Raw genomic sequence first — 22,987 nt, 5'->3', positions numbered from 1 at the left:
GTTAGCCAAATGACCCATAGGATGCCCATCAGACAACCAGGCTCACCAGCTTCCACTGGGATGGTCCTGCAAGTACCATCACCCACAGCAGGACCAACTTGATTCCCCCCACCTCCTTGCTGTGACCACAAGCCCAAACCTGCTCACCACATTTTTCACTTTCCCATTGTGCCCCGAGACTGGGAGAACAGGGTTGATGGCCAGCTTTTATACCCCCTTTTGTCAGCCATGGACAGACCTGTCAAAGTGTCTGAGTGGAGCCTTGGAGGGACGGTCAGGGTCTGGCCGGGTTTTTTAAAATGTGCAAATAGGTTTGGTCTTTAAAAAAAATTATCACAAGTGTGAAAATTTGTAGCCTCTACTGGGGTACATGCTGTCAAGGTGCAGCAAGTATCAACCCTGGACATTGCCCCAAAGAGGCTTGCGATAAGTCCCAGCTTCTTCAATTTCTCTTGACAGCTGTCAAATGGCAACCTGTCAAAAGAAACCAAAGGAATAAGTGATATTTGCTCACAAAAATGGGCTGCTGTGATTTACAGCCTCTTCATGGCCAGATCATCATCTTTTTTGTTCACTCCAAGAGGGTTAGGCACAAGAGTCCAAGTGCTTGGGAAAATGCCGAAATGCCCCCTTTAGGTCCCTTTAAAGGGGTTTTTGTCAAGGCAATAAGGCTTTGTGGGTTGGGACATACACAGCCATGTGTATGAGCCACCCTGTGGGAAATGTCTCTATTCACTGGCACAGCCACCCCCTGTGATGGGCTGTCCTGTTGTGTGAACTGGTCTATTACTCTGCAATGAAAGAGACAGATCCTACTGGAATGATGCAAGGTGGTTCGGAACCTGTGCCAGTGCCTGCAGGTGAAGTAAGCGCCATGGGAAGAAGAGGAAACATGACCTGGGAAGCGCATCCAAAACTAATTTGCTTTTAATTACAAGAAATATCAAACACTTTTTGGTAGCTGTACAAATATTCTGTTAGGAGGATGAAAATTAATATAATGTGGACAAAGGCAGGGATATAATGTTCTTACACAGGAATCCATACAAAATCATACACGTACAGTGGTCACACCGTCTTGCTGCAGTGGTCACAGGGATGGCTAAAAGGCCCCGGGGCCCAAGGACCTGGCTTGGGGCATAAATGCAGTGGCGGGGGGCGGGGTGTGTGTGAATGCAGGGGGGGGGGGTTAATGCATGAGAAGAACGGGAGGTTTTGTCCTCCTGAGGGATGAGCAGTCAGCAGAGCAGTCAGCATCCAGTGCTGATCTCTTTCGCAGTCGTGGGCTGAACCTCAAGGCAAGCCTGCTTGGAGCAGCTTTGAACACCAGCAACACACACACACAGTCTCTGCAGGAAACCATTTTTCACATTTCCCATGGTTAAAACACAGAGATAAAGAGAGTTCTGAACGAGAGGGATGGACGAGTTGAGGTTACATGATAACCGAGGGCATAAAATAGAAAAGAATTTCCAAAACTTTAAAACTTCGCCACCCATTTCCTGCTACACCCTTCAAAGAAGCCGCAGGAATCTCAGCTCTCTGTTTTAAAAAGACTCATCATTCCTCTGAAGTTCTCCTCTTTGGAGAGCCTCTATGCTGCCTACCAGGAGGGCTGAACCTCTCTTGGGTCAAGGACCGAGTCACATTTCACAGAAACTTTTGGGGCTGTGGTTGAGGGTAAATGGAAAAGGGCCAAAGGAATAAAAAAAAGGGGAGAGAGCAAAGCCTACCAGCCCATGTCAGCTAAAAGCTCTTCCTATCTGTAACTCAGCCTTCGGAGAGGCACCCCAGCCCTTTTGGAAAGAGCTGGAAAGCCACCAAACAGTAGGCGGCTACGAGGAAGGGAGAGTGGCCACCTAGGGAACGCCTGGAGGGCTAGACTGGGCCTCGTGCTCTACACTCCTACAGGAGAGGTCTGATCTCCCAGCCTTCCCTTCTCCCAGAGACCTGTAGAAATGTGAGGTTTGTATGCAGCTGGAGGGCTTGAGCTACCCAAAAAGAAAAAATGTTTGGCACCCACATCAAACTGCAGTTCCTGGAAATAGGGCAGTGGGGAGCTATTCCCATGAAAACCAGCTTGGAGGCACAAGGCCATGCCTCACCTCTGCTTCCTTCTCCACCCCTCACCCTTCTGCTCCTCTCCTCTGGCACCACTGGCACCCCCTCCACCGCCTACCCCTCCTTTGGGGCGCCCTCCTTCTAGGGCCAGTCTGCAGCCCCGAATGGGAGCAGTGCCGCCGTGAGGCCAGGCATGGATACAACCGAGCAGCTGAAGCGGCGCTTGATCCACAGACGGGGGAAAGGGACTCCGACACCCCCCTTCTGTGTCAGCCCCTATTTTCCGAAGGCTACTTCTGGAGCAGGGGAGGCATGATTTGCCTAAAAACATGGGAGGGCTGGGGGGGGGGGGGCTCAGGCATTGCGTTACAGCCCACCTACCCTGCGCAACCCTAGGACATCCCATCCAAGCATGGGCTGGAGCCCAATGTTCTACTGCAGGCTTCCCCAAACAGAGGCCCTCCAAATGTGTTGGACTACAACTCCCATCATCCCCACCCAGCATAGCTCTCCAACCCATCTGGAGCACCTGCCTGCAAAGCACCTGGGGATGGCTACTCTAGAATATCATCGCATCCCTCTCGCTTTACTGCACATATTTAAGTTTTCTTCTTAGACTGGGCTCTCCTTCTGCCGTTGTCTTATGCTGAACCCCAAATGCAGGAATTTCCCCTCATGCATTGCAGGCAAGTTCTCTCCTTAGGAGACCCAATATACTCCCCCTCCTGACTCTCCAACTCAGCTCTGCACTGGTAGATACAACACAATTAAACTGCATTGTAAGGCAAATCTTCCCACCACACAGGATGGAAATTGTCTAATTCATACAAGGGCAGTCATGCTCCTATCAGGGACCTCTTGCCTCATGGCTAAATCTGTTGGAGTGTTTGGAAGCACAGGAAGGGCTGGTAAGATTTTCTGCACAGTATTTGGAGAGACAAAAAGGGACCCGAGGAAGGAAATTTCTTTCTGAAACAAATCAGGACCAATAAAACCTTTTTCCGGGCACCTGAAAGTATCTCCTCTGCTGTTTTATGACGCATTGATGCCTTCCCCTTATGCCATTTCCTCTAAGCTGGTGGAGGCCAAATGTGAGAGGGCCAGAGCCAGCTGGAGGGGTGGGGGGCTCCGCTTCTCTCCTTCCACCGTCCTCGCCCACCCCCATACCCCGCACAGCCTAAGTGGGTCACCCCTTGCTCTCAGAGAAGGCGCACCCGTCAAGTTCACTGGCAACTGGTCTTTCCTGCTTCTTCCACCTCCAAAACAACTTTCTCACTTGCAAAGAAGCAGAGATACACAGAGAATGAAATGCACCGTCCCAGAAGCTCGCCCATCTACAAATAAAGCCCAGAGGCAGCTCTGGCAGTGTTAAGAAGCTACGAACCTCCAGCCCTCCTTCATTTTGACACATTTAAGCCTCATCCCTATTATATGGGAAGCACAAGAGGTGCTGACCCCCAACTGGGCAAGGCAAGCTCCATGGGAACTTGCCTGCATGACCAACCTTTTCCATCTTGATTCATGAGCTAGTGCACAAAACACAAGTGAAGAATGAGGAACATGGGTTAGGGTCATGCACCTAATGACCTTGTCACAAGCCTCTTAAGTTGGAGGTGGCCTTCTCAAGTAGCGCTTAGGTATCTATTATTGCAGGAGTTAATGAATAAATACGCTATTCCATGGCAGCACCAAAGGAGGACTTGGGAAGGGTAGCCACAAAGATATGGGGTTTGGTAAAGGGGCGGGTTAACTTTCCAGATGCTTACTATTGGTGCCTGGATAATGTGTGGTCATGCGGGTCAGTTAACGAATGGGGTCTTGGAACTGGGGAGATTCCAATATTTAGAGGAGACCTTTCAGCTAGTTATTAGCCAGCAAATTCATCTCCAGTGATCACCCGCTCTATTTATTTGTATTAAAAGCACCTAATGAGAAGCTGTCCAGTTCACATTTGATGGAGATGCAGTCTGTTTACCCAGCCCTGTTGTATTACCCCGGCCCCATCAAGGCTTTAATGAGGAGAATGGATGTGTTTCTCCACCTGCATCTTCCCAGTTTGGGCCTTTGCAAGTAAGTCTACAAAAGGTATCCTTGCACCCAGGGGGAAAAATGGTCAGAGAATGTTCCAGTCAGCTTGTCCAGACATACCTTTGCCAGTTAATATTTGAATAGTGGTGGACTGAAGAAAACAAAAACATCTCTTACAACGTAAAAAAATATTTTCTGCTTGGTCACCTGCAGGTAACTGTTACAACGCACCACAGATGACCAGGGGAGTGGCTATTTACCATTCTGCTTGGCAGTGACTTCACTCTGTGTCCCCAGCACATTCATTCATACATCCTGCCCTCTTCTCCTGACTATGTCTCTGAGAGGTTATGCAAAGCAGCTCTCCTTCCCTCTCTCAGCCCCAAACTCCATCTTCAGCATCCTCTCTGAAGCCTTTCAACACCTTCCCACCCCCGCCCAGCCTTACCCACGATCAGAGCAAGCATCTCCTTGTAAAAGGCCTTGCAGCTGGATAAATAGATACATGGATGTACGGACTAAAACAAATGGTAAATAATCAGTGAATGGATATCAAATAGATGGAAGTCCACCAGGATACATGGAAGGCTGAATAGATAAAGAAAGAGAAATGTGGACAAGTAAATAAATAGTCGTATGGCTAAACACGGCTGAAAATACCAACAAAGCTGCACAGGAAAACAAATGAGGAATAGCCAATAGATACTTGGAGACCAAAAGATAAATAAAAATATATACATTTTCCCCCATCCTCCTTTCCATCAGCTTGCCACTTGTTATTTTGACAGAGGGATGGAAAAGCAGGATTATCAGGTCAACCATTTTTCCAACTCTTTTTTCAAAAACTGTCCAGTTGAAAAATCATCAGCTGAACAGAGAATCACAGGCAAGTTGAGAGAGAATGAGCCATTCAGAAGTGGAAGGTGAAGTGGATAAACAAGAAGGTTTTAGTGGCTTCGGCTCTGTGCTGCTTCATTGATTCCAGCAGATGTGGGGGCTTGAGCCCCCAGTGCATTTTTCAATACATCAAAGGATCTGGCCCAAACCAGACTGTGGAGAGAGTACAATCAAATGGCAGAAGTTGGGAAAGAGATGGTCAACGGAGTGCCTACAGCAAGCTGATTTTTCAAAGACAGTCTTATGCAATGAATCTTGATGCCGATTGTCCAGTCCAGGACAAACAACAGTGAGAAGTGAAGCTCCACCCCTTCAGAAAAAAACCCAGAAGCAGTGAGCTGATTCCCTTTGTGCAAGACACCAGAACCATGTTGGAGGTGCAACAAAGAGGGATTTGAAGCTTCAAAGATTCCTTTGGAGGAGACCAGCTAAGTGGGATACCCAGAGACAGTCATTGGCCGGCCATTTTTGACCCATGGGCTGCCAGCTGCCATTGCCTCTTTCCAGAGGGGCTAAGAAACTCTGCAGGAGTGGATTTGGGCATTGCAGGTAGGAAGCAGGAACCAGAGAATGAAAGACCAGAATCCTGCCTTCCTTCTATAGCCCGATCTCTTCATCCTGTTCATCCTCAAAACTGTAGCCCTGCCCTTCATCCTCCTCATCCTCTTGCTCATCTTCTTCTTCTTGTTCTTCACCACCACCACCACCCTGGTGGAGGCCACCCGTGGGACTCAAGCTCTCGTGCCTCAAGGGCTCCTGTTCCTGCCCCCTGGCACTGTCCCAGTCTTTATCCATCACTCCCAACACATCTTCCAAGATGGAAGGGCCCAAGTCCAACTGGAAAGAGAGAAGGGACTCTGCATGTTCCAAGGTGGAGCTCTCCCAGGTGAGCTCAGGTTGTAGGCTCCAGTCCCCTCCATTGGGGGGCTGCCGCTCCGCTGGGTCGGGGTGCTGCAGGGCCACAAAGCTGCCGTCGGGGGTCGACGTGGCTGGACTCTGAACCGCCCCATTCCCGCTCCCAGGAGGAGACCGCAGCTCAGAGCAGCCGGAGGTGCTTCCGGGACGAGAGAGAGACCCGGGGGACACGGCCACGTCGGCCGGCAGCCCATTGGCTTTGGAGCCCCCGTGGTTGCTGAGGAAAGACGTGTCCCCGAAAGCGTCGCCGCCACGGCCAATGTGCATCGTGTGCCGGAAATCCCCCAAGGGGGCGCTGATCATGGCCCGATCCAGACGGGGCCGCTTCTTGGAATGGGCGACGGGGGACTGCTTGAGGATGGGCATCTAGGGAAGCAGAAAGCAAGCGTGAGAAAGAGAATGTGCCGCAGGGTCCCTGCTCCCCAGCGGGGCTTCCAGTTCGCTGGCCCTGCAACCTCTGCCTCAGATGCTTTGTCTGAGCCCAAGCCCCACCTGCTCCATCGCCTCGCTCTCCCCGCCCGCAGAATGGCGCGCTCCGCCACACGCTTTCAGGGGCCCTTGTGAAGGCAGGCACGAGGACTGCCAGTGCCTTTTGCAAATTAAAGACCGACCGCAACGTGAAGCCTCTGAATTGCAATGCACCCAGACATTCAGTTCATTACCTTTTGCCTGAGCCAGGAGAATGAGCTTTTGAACACGCAGCATGGATTAATCGCCTCACCCTGCCAGGATGTCTGCACTGATCGTAAACTTTGCTTCGTGAACGCTTGCCGTTAAATGCTAATTTTCACTGTCTGTATTTCCTTCATTTCATTCTGACCCCGCTGCTTACAATCTCCACCCATTTGCAAGTGGATACATACCAGCAAGTTAGGATAACATTTCATGCATCTGAAGTTCACAAATGCCTGTGCCATAATACATTTCTTAAATCTATAAGGTGCCACATGGGATTGTTTTTGCTGAAAATCTAGCAACCTCTTTAGAAATCGTATCATATTATTACTTGCCCTGGAAGCTGACTAACTACGACACTTTGCTTCTTCCAAGTAGAACAGGGTGGTCTATTCCATTTATACAGCAGGCCTGCAAGGCTGGTTCAGCTGAGGGAATGAGTTTTTCCAAGGCTACCACTGACAGGGAATTTAGAATCATAGAATACTAGAGTTGGAAGGGGCCATGAAGGCCATCGGCTCCAGCCCCCTGCTGTTGCAGGACACCAAGTTACACCATCCCACTCAGATGGCTGTCCCATTTCATCTTGAATGTCTCTAGTGTGGGAGAGCCCACCACCTCTCCAGGCAGCTGGTTCCACTGTTTATTGCTCTTAAACTCAGCCCTTTATACCTCCTCAGTTACACTGTCCATCATACATCACTGCCTTGAGAATGAGGACAGGCTACAGAGAGCTGGACCCCGCACCCTCCTTAAGGGCCACGATTTCAGACACTGCTGCACAGAAAGCCTGGGATGAATGAAGGGAGAGATGCCAGAACCACCTTTCCTGGCCTTGGCTTAGGATGCCACACTCCCATTGTCTTCATAGCCCACAGGACAACAACTCACTCAACAAGTTCCTAAAACAAGGAACACCTTGTTGCCATAGGAGCTGGCACTTGGGACACCTGGGTTCCTTAAGAAAAGGAACAGGATCTGCAGGTAGAGCTTGGCAACAGCGGTAAACAGGAAGAGAGGGGTCCAGGGTGGTGGAAAAAGGATGGCAGGAACTGGAAATCTGAGCAGGAGATGATGGCTCTGGGATACTTCAGTGCAGGAGAAATCCTGCCTTTAACTTCAGCAGAAGAGGGAAACTAATCCAAAGTGTGGGTAACTGAAGCAGGCAAATTCTCTCCTGCTTCCCAGCTTGGCCCTTCCAGTCCCTTTGCTTGGGTCCAATGTTAAGGCTGGAAGCTTTCAAGAGACCTACTTTGGGTATTCTGCACAGCATCACGTGCTTGGATGGTGCAGTAATCAAGAGATGCTGTTAGATTGTTTTAGATCACGGTCTCCTTCGATGTAATAACATGTCATTTCAAAATGGACTAACTCAGATGGGATGCACCGGGGGCTCTGCTGCTCTTTCTACCGCTAAAGCCTTTTTCTAATGGTGCCAGAGGCTGCACATATTGGAAGGTGGGCTCCAACTAAAGCCCTGGATTTTCCCCATACATCGCTGGAGTCCCCGTCCTGCAGAACTCTCTTGCTCAAGATGGCATGATCTAATAGCCAGAAATGATTCATGTCTGAATGTGAACAAGAGAGCGGTGGTGGGGGTGGGAGAGACAGTCTGGGCAAGTGCTGGGTGGGGGGGGGAAGAGTGCGAAGGGTGGAGAGGCAGCAGCCAAGTTGGACGGCATCTCCCTGCGTTCCAAGATCAGAAAGCGCTGACGGAAGTGGAAAAAAGCACCGAGTCAAGTCAGCACAGGTGGAGAAAGAGAGAAAGAGAAACCCAGCAAGTGAGGAGGCGGCAAAGAAAACACCCAGGAGTCCTTTCCTGTAAACCACTGCAGGAAAGCCTCCCGAAATCTCGGCATCCTCTCCCCCATTCTCATTCTCTCTGCAGCATCCAGGAAAGTGTGGCTGCCTCGCTCCCCACTGGCTGCTAATGCTTCAGAAACCAAACCCATTTTTGGAGCCTAGGATCGGAAAGGACTAGATCTCAATTCTTCCTTTGGGTTAAAAAAAAAAGGGAAAATGCTATCAGTCTCTTTATTGAAGTGCGTATTTTTAAATGCAAAAGTCCAAGTAAAGGTCTATAGCAGTGGTGACGAACCTATGGCACACGTGCCGCAGCGGCACACAGAGCCCTCTGTCGGCACGCGAGCCAAGTCGCCCAGCATCGCCCCAGCGGCTGAGCATCGGATAACAGTGCACATGTGGGCCATGCACCTGCTCGGAAGGGAGTTGCGGTGCCAGGTGATGACGTTACGAGCCACGACTCATTAGCCGCGACTCGTCCGAGCTTTCAAATGGCCGGTCAGTGCTCTGCCAAGGAGATTTCATATATATATTTGCTTGAACCTGCTGTGAGTTTTAATACATTTGTTTTTATTAACACAAGAGTTTAGCGTTGAGTTTTCTTATGAAAAACTGAAATTTAATATCCAAGATTTACCAAAGAGATGTTCTAATTAAGAGACTGAGATTCTTTTAATGTTGTGCTGTCCCCCTGGCATATTTGAATCTGCAGCATCATATTTAGTAGTTTTTTCTAAACTAAAACCTCAGTATTCTTGTTTTATCGCAGTGTTGGCACTTTGTGATAAATAGGTGGGTTTCAGGTTGTAGTTTGGGCACTCGGTCTCTAAAAGGTTCGCCATCACTAGTCCATAGTCTAGTAAATTAGTTGCATTAGTTACACTGAACTATCTAATTGTATCCAACATACTTTTGCTTTCAAGGGTGTTGCTCTTGAAAGTTGTCAGACTTTGCAAATTGTTGCATGTTTTGCTTTGTTTCACCAAGCTTTTTGTTCTTTCACAATATGCCCATCATTTCTCATGTATTGCTGGTCTCATTGTTTTCTTGTGCATTGCAAAAGCTTCTTTGGATACACCCTCTTATGAAAAAGCAGCAGAGGATGCTAGTGCAGCTGTCAATAAATCTGATATTTAAAAAGAGCAGATTTTAAGGGGGTGGAACGGCCCCACTCCAAAGAGAGATTCCCACACACACAACGGTGTGGCTCTCGGAGGATCAAGTTCCTCCCTGATTTCTCTTGGCTCCTCTGAATCCCTCATCTCCTTTTGCTGTCTTCCATCACTGCGAAGCTTTAGACTGCAAGCTCCTTGGGGCAGGGATCCAAATTGTGTTACTCTGCATTTTTTAAATTTATCACCGTTCTTCCAAGGCAGCATGGAGAGGATTGCCAGTGTCTCCCATCCAGGCGCTGGCAGCCCTGCTTAGCTTCAGCACTGCAGCAGGACGGATGCATCAGGCACCTTCTGCCTGGAAGTCTGTGCCCAGCCATACAGAAAGAGTCCACCCCATCAGCACCACTGTAGTTCGGGTGTGCGCCTCAGCTCAGCGCTGGACCTGGGTGCCGAGCCTCCCGCAGCAGCCAGGCGAGCCTTTGCAAGCCAGCGCACCAACGGCACCCATTCCCGGAGAGGCCCGATCAGGCCCGAGAGACCTACACCCATTTGGGCGCCTCGAACACACTCTACATGGAACTGTCTTCGAAGGACGTTCTGGAAACCTGAGCCACTCAGCCAGGACTGGCCACAGGGACCACGGGCCTCCCTTGCTGAAGGAGTTTCACTGGCTACAGGTTTGCTTCTGGTTATGGCCAATAAGTCTCTACTCAGCTTGGTATTTGGCTTCCTGAAAGGCCACCTTTGCCTGTGCGAAACTGCCGGGGATTTAAGATCCTTGGGCAGACTGTTCTCTCCGGTTCTCACCACCCTCAGAGGCAAGTCTGGTGGGATCCGAGAGGGGGCTTTTTTGTGGCCTCTCCCAGGCTCTGCAGCTCCCTGTTAAGGGCAGGGAGGTTGGTTCCCTCCTTTGATGTCCCTTCTGCTGGCAAGAAATACATCTTTATTCAAATGGGCCTCTGGCATACGAACGGATTCATGGCTGAAGAAGATTTTAACTGGTTAGCACCCAGCTTTTTTTCATCATGGTGTTTTTAACTGTTTTGCTTCACATTTGCATCAAAATTCTGTGATCTCTATTATCTTTTGCTGCTTCGAGTGGCATTTTTGGGAGACATGTGGAATATAATTTTAAAAAATACCTACCTGGTTTGCTGACCACTGAAAAAAGAAAGTGATAATCGGCCAGCAATTCGCCTAACCCCCAAATGCCCAGCACGGAGGTGTACAAACGGACATGCACACTCCCAACAAATTCAAAGGAAGCACACAAAAACGGGCAGGTCACTGTGGCTCTGGGCAGACCTCAAGCACTGAGCGTGATACCAAACTCCACAGAACAGCCAGAAAAAGAAAATCTAACTTGGGAGAGAGGTTCTGAGTTTCGGAAGGGAGTCTGCATTTTCTTCAAATTTAGGATATTCCTGAAGTGGGCATGTGTTCTACATTACCGAGGACAGTTCCCTGAAAGATAAAGAGCCCCGAGAAGGAGAACCAAGTGATCACCATCTCTCAGCAGCCAGCCCATATGCTGGCCCTTCTCCTGGTCACTCTGCACCACCCTAAGAGGTCTTGTACTTCCATTTAAATTATAGTAATCACTTCTGAATTTGCAACGATGTGCACACAAATTAGCCCATGCAATTTTTCGGTAAGTAACAGTCGTCTTCTTTGGCAAGACATAAGATGTCGCACACATGAATGGCTTGCCAAAAGCCATTTCCCCAGGTCACCTGGATTGAATTAAGGGCCCTCTCTAGGTGATCGGTAAATCACCCAGAGTTTTTTGTTTTTCTTTTGGCCCAGAGCTCCAACTTTGCAGACTGTTGGGTTATTAAGAAGTGTACATTTGTGACTAGATGCTCTCTCTTTTTAGTTTTTATGGATGTGTGGGGAGGGCGTAGGGGAGAGGGTCGCAAAATGTGCCTCACAGAAGTACATTCTCAGAAAGTAGCAACGTCTTCTTCCTTCTCTTTTCTCCTCCTATATTCTTTATTTACTTATTTTATACTGTTAATTTTAACTTTATAATATTATGTTTGTATCTCAGTGTATTTTTTGTATTTTTGTATTTAGTGGTAATTTATTGTGTTCTATTGTATTTCAATGTATTTTATTGTGTTGTAAGCTGCCCCGAGGCTTCGGCAAGGGGTGGCATAGAAATGTTATAATAATAATAATAGTAATAGTAATAGTAATAATAATAATAATAATAATAATAATAATAATAATAAAGTGACTGGCAGACCGAATGCAACAAACGAGTCCGGACTGCATGCACAAAATTTTAACAAGAGTCACGGAACAGCTGACAAACCAGGCCTGCTGAGCTCTGACTTAGCTTTGGCATGGGCCCAGGCAGCCTTATTCTGCAGCCTTTGGGGAGAATATATCTATTCCCTTTCCTCTCTGCACTTCCCCTCGCTGAGGACGACAGATATGGTTACTAGCCCCAGAGGACAATGACGGAATTTCCTACAAAAATGAAATGAAGACCTCTGAAAGGCTCGGATGTGGCTGGGGTTAAGGAAATGCCTCGGAGCTGGAGGGGGGTGGGTGGGGCAGAGGAAGGCGGCCAGTGCTGAAATGGGGCCTGGATTCTGGGGTTCCTTAGAAGGCAACAGCAATCTTCCGAGGACAGACCGGGAAACAGTGCCTGGGGGCAGGTCTCCTGGGGACCTACTGGAAAAGAGTTAAAAGACTTTAACAGGGTTCTGGGGGGTTTCTGTGAGGTTGTTGGGATCTGGTTGCTTTCAATGGGGGAGCTGAGAGCCCCGACTCCTGGGCTCTGTGGGAGGAAATCTAAAAAAGATGGGTGAGGTTTTACCTGCAAGCTGGAGTTTCGATGCACCAGGGGAAATACACCAAGAAGTTCAGGCAGTGGTCTTTGGCTAGAAAACTATTTGCTTTAGCCGCAGCCCACGCCCTCCCTTGTTTTCCACCCGGCTGCTGCCGTTTGATTTATGGCTGTTCCTTCATTCCTCCCTCCAGATACACACTCACCTTTTGCCACACAAAAGTTGGCTTCTTCCCCCGCCTGCCCCCCACATCCCCCTGCACTGAGGCACCTACGGATTAAAAATCGCCTCAAAACAACCGCAGTAAAAAAAAACCCCAGCCGATGGAGTACACTCCATGCCGTGAGAACCCAGGAAACCCTTCTCTAGAGCAACAGGGAGAAAGACACCTGCAAACCCTGGACTTCTGAACCCCGGTTCTCTACGAGGAACCCAGGAGTCCTAGCTCCCAGCCCAGACCCTCGATGTCCCGGCCAGCTGCCTCAGAAGGAACAGCTCAGCCCATTTGTTTCTCCGGAAATCGGGAGGGGAGACAGGCTTCTGCGCTCCGGCCACACTCCTCTCCTGGCTTGCAGCTGGCAAAGCAAGCTGTCAGCCGGCACAATGCACAACCTTTCCCAAGTGCCCAGGCAAGCGCCGTGCGGGTTGTCATGGCGCGGAGACTCACCTTGGCAAGGGACAGCAACCACGCTCCAGCTGCCTTTTTCCCACTGCTGCGGGTGACTCAGAAGAATGTCCCAGGCTCTCTTCCTGCTTTTGTAGTCGCCCTGATCCGCTGCCTCTTCCAAAAGGCAGTGCCAAGTGAAACCGAGTCACCAAACTTGACGTCCTCCCAGTGTTCGGAACTGGATTCTGGTGCCACTTTCTTTCCAGCTAAGGTCCAGGAAGTTCACTCGCAGTTCTCAAAAACCCTCAGAAAAATTATTCTTTTCTCTCGTTCATGTGTTGCCTCTCAACGATTACTCTTCTCTCTCCTCTCTTTCACCCACGAGCTTTCACTCCTCCCCTCTTGGGTGGCAGCCCAAAAGTTTATTTATTTATACCTGCATTAAGAAAATGAAATTGTAGCTGTCAGAAGCGCCAGCAAAACCAAAGAAACCGTAAGCTGAGAAGGACAGAGTCAAATGTGACAGGGGCTTTGGAGATTCAGGAGCTAAAACAAACATTATCCCAAGAAAAGGGGAGAGGAAATTTTTTAAAAGCTACAAACAAAATCCCCTTCATCATCTTATAAAGTTCACTGCATTCCTGAACTTCCGGAGTAGGCCGGCGTATTTGGAAATCGGGCTACGCACAAGATAGGAGATGAGGGGTGAACAGGGGGAAGGCAGCAGAGCGAGAATCTAAAAAGATGTGGCTTTAAAAGAAAAGTAACGTGCAAAAGAAAAAAGAACTCTGGGATGAGAGAAGTTTATTCCCAGGGTGCTGGAATCACACAGGAGAAAGCAAAAAGACCTCATATGGTGGGAATGAAGAAAGACAATGGATAGAAGGCAAGCATTCACTGGGGTACATGCTCAGGTATTAACCAGACAACACTTTTATGCAGGAAAGGGCACATATAAAACATATTATGAAGTGTTGAGGAAAGAATGGATACTTAGGACAAAGAGGATGATATTGGTATTTGGAAAGAAATGGGGAACAAGGCTAGAAGGGGCATTCAGCTATGGATAAGATGGATATATAGCCAAGTTTATTGATCTTTCACAATCTAAAACACACATTCTTCCATGCGCATTTTAAAAAGAAACAAGTTCCTAGTCCATATGATTGCTTTTGAACCAGACTCCCATTCTCCTGTGCCCCTGTGCTACGTTTCCCTCCTCTTGGGGCCTCCTGCTGGGCTGCTCTCATCATGTGCCCCCTCAGGTGTCCCTCCTGATGGGGGCTCCTGGAAGTTTCCATTTTTGCAGAAGCGCCAAGGCAATCTTCAGAGGGAATGTGCCCACAGCTCAGCCTAGCGCAAACTGACCTCATATGCTTGCTTAAAGTGTTTTTGAACTGCCCTGATCAAGGTGAAAAATGTGATTTACCAAACAAACACACTTAAATTGAGCAATAGCATTTTTAAAAGGCCAATACAAATCAATAAGAAAGTCAGAAGGCCTAGAATATAGACCTGCAGGAATTAGAAGTGGACAGACACATCCAGATCTTTAAAGCCATTTAAAAAATGGATGCAGATGAAACCAAATGCACACTCTATTCATTTCCATAATTAAAATTTGAGTTTCCTTAGCACGAAACCTGTATCTCACTGGACCACAACAATGTGTAATAACTATACATATGAGATGGGAAACAACAGGAAACCATTATGTGAATGGCAGGTGAACTGCTTATTTGCAATTCCAAAACTGGAAAAGATCTACAATAGAACTCCTCCTTTGTCTTGCAGCAAGTTCTCTTTAAATCATGCAAGCCCAACCCAGATTGGAGAGCTACGACTGCGCTTATCTGATGGTGCAAGGTACTCTGCATAGGTTCAGAGGCACACTTCTTGTTGGCCAAATAGTCTAGGGATCAGTAAGCAATTCAGACCCTGATCAGTCAGTTTCAGACCCTGAAAGCCAAGGCACCTAGGCTTTCCGCGAGAGCCAGGAGCTCGTCTTCGAGCCTGGAGACTGGGAAGGCTTCCATCCCTTTGCCCGTGCTGAGCATTCCTTCCCTGCAGCACTCAGTCAATAGCTCTGCACCACAGAGATTAAGACAGGCTGGTGGGAGATCCAAGGATGGAGCTCCAAATCCAAACCCCAACCCAGAACACCATTCCTTCCCGCATCTCTTTCCTTTTCTGCTTTTTGAAGGTTCACCATGACGAGGCCAAATCAAGACCTGACCAACAGACCAACAGACCAACAGGACACCTATCATGCCCATAAGTGGATGGATACAAGGATGGGAACGGGCAAAAGGCAAGCACTGGGAGAGTTTGGGATGAAGGGAGGGACACGAGGCTGCGAGATTAATTAGCTAGCTTTTAGAAAAAGTCTGAGACAGGCCTATGTTGCTGTGTGCGATGCAAAGGTGAAGGGGGTCATTGCACATACTAATAAATCCCAGAGACAAGAACGTTTTATCTTTATTTACGAACATCAGGTTCAAAGCTTATGTTTGACGGCAGACCAAAAAGAAAAAAGATGGGGAGAAAAGCACAGGGCGGTCATGGTATCACAGTCCCAGCTCTCCTCCTCCACCACTGGCAGATTCTTCTTTGCTCCAAATCAAATTACAGAATTAGTTAAGCCTGTGTTTTAGTGAGGTCACGTTTCTTTCCACGCCGCACGTACACAAGCACTCACAGAGCAGAATGTGGCGGCAGACTCCTGCTGTGGAAGACGGGACTATACCATTTCAGAAGGCAGGTGTGTGTGTGTGGGGGGGGAGATGCCACTAATGAATGCTACCAACATAAAAATAGTAATCCCTGAAAGCAGGCAAGCAGGGAGAAGGCTGGGCCACCACAGCCCCCCCCCCCCCGGCAGTTTGCTAGCTTGCTTCTTGCAAGGGGGTCTCTTTAGAAAGGGAGCGTTAAAAACGGCACTTTCTCCTATAACCCAAATAGTCACATCCGAGGCCTTCATGCTTTACATGTACAGTCAACCTTAGGACAACCTGACCAGGTGAGAGAGGCCGGCATTACTATCCATATACCATGGTCAAAAGGGGGCAATCCCACAGGGTAAGACACATCCAGCATGCCAAACCAGACTCCCCATGGGGCATGCTGGCTGGGGATGATGGTACATGTAGTCCGAGGTGTCCAGCGTAGGTCAAGGTGGCACAGAACCAATGCAGAGGGCAAGGCAACCCCTCCGTGCGCATTCCTCACTTGGATCGTGATGGCTTGGATATCCAAATAAGCCACTGCAGAAGGCTTGGCATCAGCTCGGACAAAACACTTTGCTATGAAGTTCAGCTGTTCAGCCGAATGAACATAGACGAGTCGGGGGCACTGTATTCTGTGGTTTTTTTCCCAAGGGCAGGGGAACAGAAAAGCAAAGAAAAATACAAAATAACCCCTCTGGCCCATGCAGCCTTTGATTTGTTCTTTATCCTCGCCAAACTGCATCAAACTCAGTGGCATGCGCAGTTCTTCCTCTTTTAATTGCACAACTACCCTGCAAGGTTGGTCAGAGGGAGCAACTAAATCAAGGAAGGCACTGGCAGCGCTTCAGCACTGAACAATATGTGAACCCAGCTCTCCCCAGATATAAGCCAACATTTTAGCCACTGCACCACACTGATTCCTGAAGTCTCCTGTCCCCCACACCTACTCACCCATGAGGTCAAGATGCCAGAGACAGAGCATCCAAGTAAATTCTGTCTCCCATCCCACCATTAAAATTAAAACCATGTTAGTTCAATAACTGGCAAGTAATTACTCTTCAAATGATGCCTCAAACCAGCTGCTTGAAGCAGCTGGACCCAATTTTCGCACAGGCCCTGCCTGGTCCCCTTTCCAGGGAGCCTGCCCGCCACTCCCTCCCATCAGCCCCTCAAAATCTGCTGACAGCAGCACTTCCTTGCCCCAGTGCCTGCCCGCCCGCCCTGCTAAAGGGGTGCTCCTTCACCCCCAGCTGCAGCAACTGGGCAGAGGTGCTGGAACATCTGGGCAGAAGAGGATCCCAAGTCAGCCATGTGCACTGCACACCAGACAGAGACGCACTTCAAATGCTCTTAGTCACACCGACACAGCTGCACAAAAGCCACACACACGTGCAAGGCTTGCTCTCTTGGGAACCAGAAGAACAGAAGAGGAGCTGTGCCAGGTCAGGCGCGAGGTCTATCCGGTCCAGCCTTTTGTCTGTGCAGCAGCCACGCAGATGCTCCTCGGGATGCTCGCAGCTGGACCAGAGGGTGCCTGCGGCCTCTGCACATGTGCTCCCCACCCACGGGTGCCCGAGCGCCAATTGCCTGCAATATGGGAGCCTGCCTCCTCTGCCTCACACGTGGAACGCTCAGCCACACACCTCCGAAAGGGCGCAAGGACCACAGCAGCAGCAGGCCACTGGCTGCCGTTATTCACCCCGGACACACGAGACCAGCACCCTGAAGTCAGATCCCCACCAGCAGAGTATTCCCCTCCCAGCATTTCTCTAAAGGTGCAACCCTGTGTGTGCAACACATCCAACCTCTTAACAAGCAGAGGATTGCTACTGCTTTATGACAGGCTTCTCCTGCCCTTTCCCCCTCTGGTCAGGGACCCAAGGTGGCTCACACAGCCTCCCTCCATGCCACTATTGCTTCACAACAACAACCCTGCGCAGTAGGTTAGGCTGAGTGGCATCATGGCCAGGCGGGGATTCGAACCTGGCTCACCCAGGTGCCCAAGCCAACGTGCTCAGCACCACATCACACCAGCTCACACTTTAACGTGTTTTTAAGAGGCAAGTGTCTACTTCCTTAATCAACAAATATGCATTTTGTTAGAGAGAATGTGGTGGGACTGTCCTAAAATGCAAAAGTTTAAAAAAATGGAACCAGAATGCGGGAGTGAAGAAAGAAAGGGGCTGATCATTTACTGTAGGGATTGTTCTAATGAGAATGTAAACGTTAAGGGTTTTTCCAGTGGCAATCAACCCCTCGAGGAGGAATCAGAAGAGGGAATTGTTAACTAAAGGATGGATGCCAACATTAATCAGCAATGGGAATATACAGGAGAGATTTTTTAAAAAAACAACAGTGGGAAATTTTGAGAGAGAGTCAGCAACCATTTTCATTAAATACTGTACTGGAAAAGAGTCAACAATAAAATCAATGAAGTGTTTTCTCCACAATTTTACTGGAAAATGGAAGAAAAAGCTGCCATTTCCTATAATGAAGATGGTAACCAGATCCTGGTTAACCTACTGTGGATATTTACTTGAGAGGAGCTAGGAGAGCTGGCCCCTAACCCCTCCTGCTCTCGTGTAATAACACCAGTGGCATTTTCCACTTATAGATATTTCTGCTATCTTTGCTTTTCAATTTGCTGTTATCCGAAATGCTCACTTGCCATCCCTGCTGCGTCAGCAATATCATGCACTGCAGTGCGATTCATTGACTGGTCTCCAACAGCTGTGGGACCAAAAGAAACAGGGAGATCACAGGCTTGGACCAATAAGACCGCCGGTAAAGACCCAGGAGAGGAAGCAAGCTGGGCCGGCAGGTTTGAGGCATGTGTGTATGGGCAGAAGGGGCGGTCAGGCAGAAAAGCCTGCAACTTCTGGCCACTCTGGGCATGGAATTGTGGGGCTCAATTTCCATTTGACCAGAACCTTTCACAGAAATGGCATCATCTAAGAAGCTGTGTGAATCCTATCCGCGTAGGCAGAGGTTTGCTGGATCTGGGTTCCTCTTGTCCAGCACTGTTCCCACAACAGCCAGCCAGGCATCCACGAAAGGCACACAAGCGGGGCACAGGGGCGGCAGAGGCACCCTCCCACCCATGCTCCTCAGCAACTGCACACAGAGGCATCTGGTCTTGGATAATGACTGTAATCTTCAAGCCATCGTGGATCGGAGCCAGCTCCCACGGAGGGTCATCTGAAACTTATTTGAGCTGTGGCTGCCTGTCAGCCCAAGTCCTTCTGGAGGCTGCAACACCAACATAAATCACACACATCTCTGTTCTACAGGCCAGGCAGAGACACAGGAAAGGGGAGATCAGCGGCGGCTTCCCACACACAATGGGACATTGACCAGCTGGATCTGACCAAGAAGTTCATCAGGGCTAGCAACTATTTTTCAACAGTGGCCAACTGGAGGAGCTTCCATCAGATAGGTGGCCCTTCGTGCTCCCTCCCAGAGGAGGACAAAAGGCAGCACTTACTTGCATAACATTTTCATGCACTCTTTTGCATGTGCAGAAACCAAATTGGCAAGAACGATGGTCTTGCCACACCGGCAAGACCGTGGCCAGGGTGCCTGCGTGGTTTGCTGCCTGGGCACAAGCTGTGGATGGGCGACTGCAAGGCTACTGCTGGCTCTCCCGCTCTTGACCTGCAAAGGGGACCTGGACGGGGCAGCCCTCCAAACAGAGGACTGTCCTGTGGTCGTCTTGCAGACAGAAGTAAAACAGAGCTTATGATCGCCCTAAGACCAAATGAGGAGATGTGAAAAAAGAGTATGGTTAAGACGGAAAGAGTCACACTGACTCCTGGGAAGAGAAGTGAGGTGTTTGGGTCCCAGAGAGACCTGATGAATCTGGTACAGAGCGTAACATGTTCGAGTTAAGACTGTAAACTCTCTGGGGAAGAAGTTCAGACGTATTTCTGCATGCTGGCACGATCACCGACGGTGTTCAAAGATAGGCTGGACATGCACATGGTGCGCATGTCGTGAGCAGAGCTGGCTGGAGCCGGGGGTCAGACTAGATGGCCCAGAAGACCCCTTCTGATTCGCTCTGCTTCTATATAAATAGCAAAGAGCTGGACATATGTTTCAACTTTCTGTTCAGCCAAATATTTTCTAGCCACCTTAGAGGCATACGTATTTTTTCCCCAATCTGTAAGGAGTATGGGGGAAAGGAAAAACAACAATTCCTCTTCCTCAGGCACTAGGATACCTGCAAGGACAGGTGAAGCAGCAGGTGTGCTATGTATCCAATGGATTACTGGACTTGGTTCAGAGACAGTGAAATCTCAAAACCTCAGATGCCAGAGAGACAAACCAGGAAGCTCTGTGCCCTTTGTGAACTGCTTTGGAGTTTCCACAGGCATCCTGCTGCCCATTTTGAAGTCAGGATGGAAGTAACTTAGCAGGGCTTATGCATGTGCAGAAATAGAAGGGGGTGAGAAAGAGAACCTCCAATGTCTCCGGGAAAGGAGCAAGGCCTGGAGTCAGTGAGAATTAAGGTATGCAAGTTGTTAAGGAATCAGGTCAGGGGTCGGCTAGGCTTCGTTTTTTCAGGCCAGATAAACCAGCAGCAGTGGCACAAAAGTGGCCAGGGTCAATAAACTCGCGAGCAAGGGGTGGGGGGATCACATGATGCCACTCAATCAGCCGCCAGAACGACAGAATCCAGATTTATATAACGAGTAGAGGATCCATGCCGCCCTGCCCCCTCCAGCTCTCCGGGAGATCTGGAACACGCTTCGAACATGCCTCGCACCATGTGATGCTCAAAGGCGCGGCCAGGACAGTGCGGGCCCATGCCCAAACAGGGCAGGTTTCGCCCGGGGGAAATGGATTGGCCTTACCCAGCGCAGATCTGTGATGATGGGCGCACACAGAGAATCCACATCTTGGCACGCAGCGGACAGGTTTAGTTCGCTGATGCGCAGCTTTTCAGCGGTGCTCGTGTTTATGCACACTGGTTCACCGCTCAGCCACGCATACATGTCGGCTCACTCCTCCCTAGGTGCACCTTCCACTGCCTGCTCGTTCACGGCAAAATCTTGCACGTGCATCAACACACGTGTCAGATCCCTTCTGAGGGTACCAGAGACTTTGCACAAGCAGTGAAGCTGCTCCTGACATATTGGCACACGCCCCTTTCTTTGCAGGTGTGCAGTGTGAGCACCCACTAAGCAGTTCCCTCCCGCACCAGGCTGTCCCCCGTTGCTTGACACGGATTGCTTCCTAGCTGGATCTCTTTTACTACTCGATTGTTTCATGATTAAGCCTTGCGACCCTTTTTCCGTTGCTCACCTCTGTTTGCTCACGGTTAGTCACTCCTGGGAAACAGACAATTCTACGCCACACTTCCTCCTCCAGCCAAACCCGTCCCTTTCCTGGACGAATACAGAAAGGGAGCCAGGAATTGCGGGTGGCTGCCAGTTAGCTTCCTTGGGTCTCTCAAACTTCGGAGCGCCATTCACACAACCACGCACTCCCGAGTCCAGTAGACCGCGCTCAAACGGTCTACTACCCCTTCGAGAAGAAGCGCCTACGCCGCCACCCCTTTTGGCTTCCACCTATATGCACCGACCAGTATCTCTGGCTGCTCCTCTCTCCGACGCGGAGAAACCCCAGTTCCCACCCCCTGCCCCAATCCTCTGAGACCATGCTCCCCTTCCAGAGAACCCAGGAGTCCCGCCTCTGTTTCCAGTCACCCCTGAGATTTCAGGATTCTTCCCCATTCCCAACCCACTAGGCTACACTGTCAGTCCAGAGAAGCCAAAGTTCTCCCAGCCCTTTCTAATCTACCCCTTCCAGGAGAACTAAGGAGCCCTGGATCCTCGGAAAGGTAGAACTCCCTCCCCGCAAAAAGCTCCTTTCCCTGGAGCCCCTCTTTCCCTCACCGGCGCCCGTACCTCCCTCGCCATCTCGAGAGTAAGAACCTCGGTTCCCGCTGCATCTGCTTCCAGCCGCCGCGCTCAACAAGTCAACTCGACTCGTGGCTCTGGCACACCAGAGGTTAAAAGGGTGGGGCGAGACTTAAACCACGCCCGTTCATGATTTCGGCTCCCCCCCGCCCTTCCTGCACACTCTCCGTCTTTTTCTTAAAGATATAGCAGGCCGCGTTTTGGGAAAGAGTTACGGGGTGATTTCCCCAAAGTTGAGGTAGCTGGGAGAGAAACGCTAGTGAGGCCGAAGCATCCGCGTGGAAAGGGAACGTGGGACTGCAACTCGACGGGGGCGTGGAGGCAGAGAAGCGACTTGCTGCAGGAAAAGGGGATCCTTCTGCGCCGCCCCCGCCCCCCCCATGGCTAACCCAGCCCGAGGATGGAATTTCCTGAAAGTTCCTTTCCCAGGGAGAATAATCAGTTCCAGATGGGGAGGGAGGGGGCTGGATGGCGATGGGGGACCAGATAGAGGCGGCCTGGAGCAGCCGCGCAGAGCGCAGGATGGTATAGGGGAAATAAGAGACGGAGGGGTGGGGGCGAGAACAGGAAAGGGGTGGAAGATTATGCAGCGGGGCTGGAGGGATAAACGCGAGGCAGGAGAAGGGAGAGCCAGAGGGGCGAGCGAGAGGGACTGTGCGTGCTTTGCACGTGTACAGCATCGCCTCCCACCCCACGTGCGCACGGGACAGCCAGTCCGCGGCTGCCGGCGGGCTGCTTGATGCCAGGACCGGGATGGTGCGCCCGTCGGTTTCGTTTCCAAGAGCCAAATGGACTGGCAGCTGAAGAATTCTGCTACACTGACACTGGGGCAGCGGCCACCCCCACACCTGAAGGAAGCAGGCCAGCAGTGTAGGGGGTGTGGGCCCGGCTGCGTGGCCCATCGCTGGCTCTCTTCCTACACTTCCTGCCCCTTCCTAGCATCTGCTGCTTGAGGCAGCCGCCTCACTCTGCAGGGCCGGCCCTTGGCCAGTAGCTTCTTCCTGGCCTGCAAACATGCAGCAACTTTGCATGTGTGTAAGGTCACTGGCTGTTACAGAATTATTCTGCAAGCATGTTGGCACCCTTCCATAGTGGAACATCTCATGAGAGCCAGTGGTTAAGAGTGTAAAACTCCCCATTCAGCCATGGAGCATTCAGCTGGGTGACGTTAGGCCTGTCACAGACTCTCAGCCTAACCTCCCTCACAGGGTTGTTGTTGGGGGATAAGATTGTGAGCAGGAGGAGGAGAATGATGTAAGCCACTTCAAGAAAGGTAGTTCTTTAAAAAAGAAAAAAAGGTAGGATATAAATCTAATAAGTAGATGAACAATAAAATGGTTGTGACCAACATAGGCGTTAATACTTACATTTTATACAATTGTGCCATTCTTGTGTTGTGAAGCAACCATGAAGGAATGGAGCAGGGTGGAGCAGGGAGCCA

The 22,987-nt window shown here is 50.0% G+C and overlaps 1 protein-coding gene across 2 annotated transcripts; it reads right to left on the bottom strand.

The window, feature by feature from the left end:
• Positions 1 to 911: 911 nt before the first annotated feature.
• CDC42EP5 (CDC42 effector protein 5) lies at positions 912 to 21,609 on the bottom strand. 2 transcript variants are annotated; one of them, XM_044448060.1, is made up of 3 exons: positions 21,535 to 21,609; positions 12,960 to 13,335; positions 912 to 6,267 (listed from the first exon to the last, which is right to left on the bottom strand). In XM_044448060.1, the coding sequence occupies exon 3, from the start codon at positions 6,265 to 6,267 to the stop codon at positions 5,584 to 5,586; it is 684 nt and encodes a 227-aa protein (XP_044303995.1). In that variant the 5' UTR covers positions 12,960 to 13,335; positions 21,535 to 21,609; the 3' UTR covers positions 912 to 5,583. The 2 variants fall into 2 exon arrangements, with proteins under 2 accessions (XP_044303995.1, XP_044303994.1); XM_044448059.1 differs by lacking the exon at positions 21,535 to 21,609 and adding an exon at positions 20,930 to 20,992.
• Positions 21,610 to 22,987: the final 1,378 nt, after the last annotated feature.

This window comes from Varanus komodoensis, unplaced genomic scaffold (assembly GCF_004798865.1).
Source record: "Varanus komodoensis strain SLA01 unplaced genomic scaffold, ASM479886v1 scaffold53, whole genome shotgun sequence".
NCBI classification, from domain to species: Eukaryota; Metazoa; Chordata; class Lepidosauria; order Squamata; family Varanidae; genus Varanus; species Varanus komodoensis.
This window is presented reverse-complemented; position numbering and strand designations above follow the sequence as displayed.

Bases quoted from the DNA above. Each gene is read 5' to 3' on its own strand.
- CDC42EP5 (XM_044448060.1), bottom strand. From the start codon at position 6,267: ATGCCCATCCTCAAGCAGTCCCCCGTCGCCCATTCCAAGAAGCGGCCC.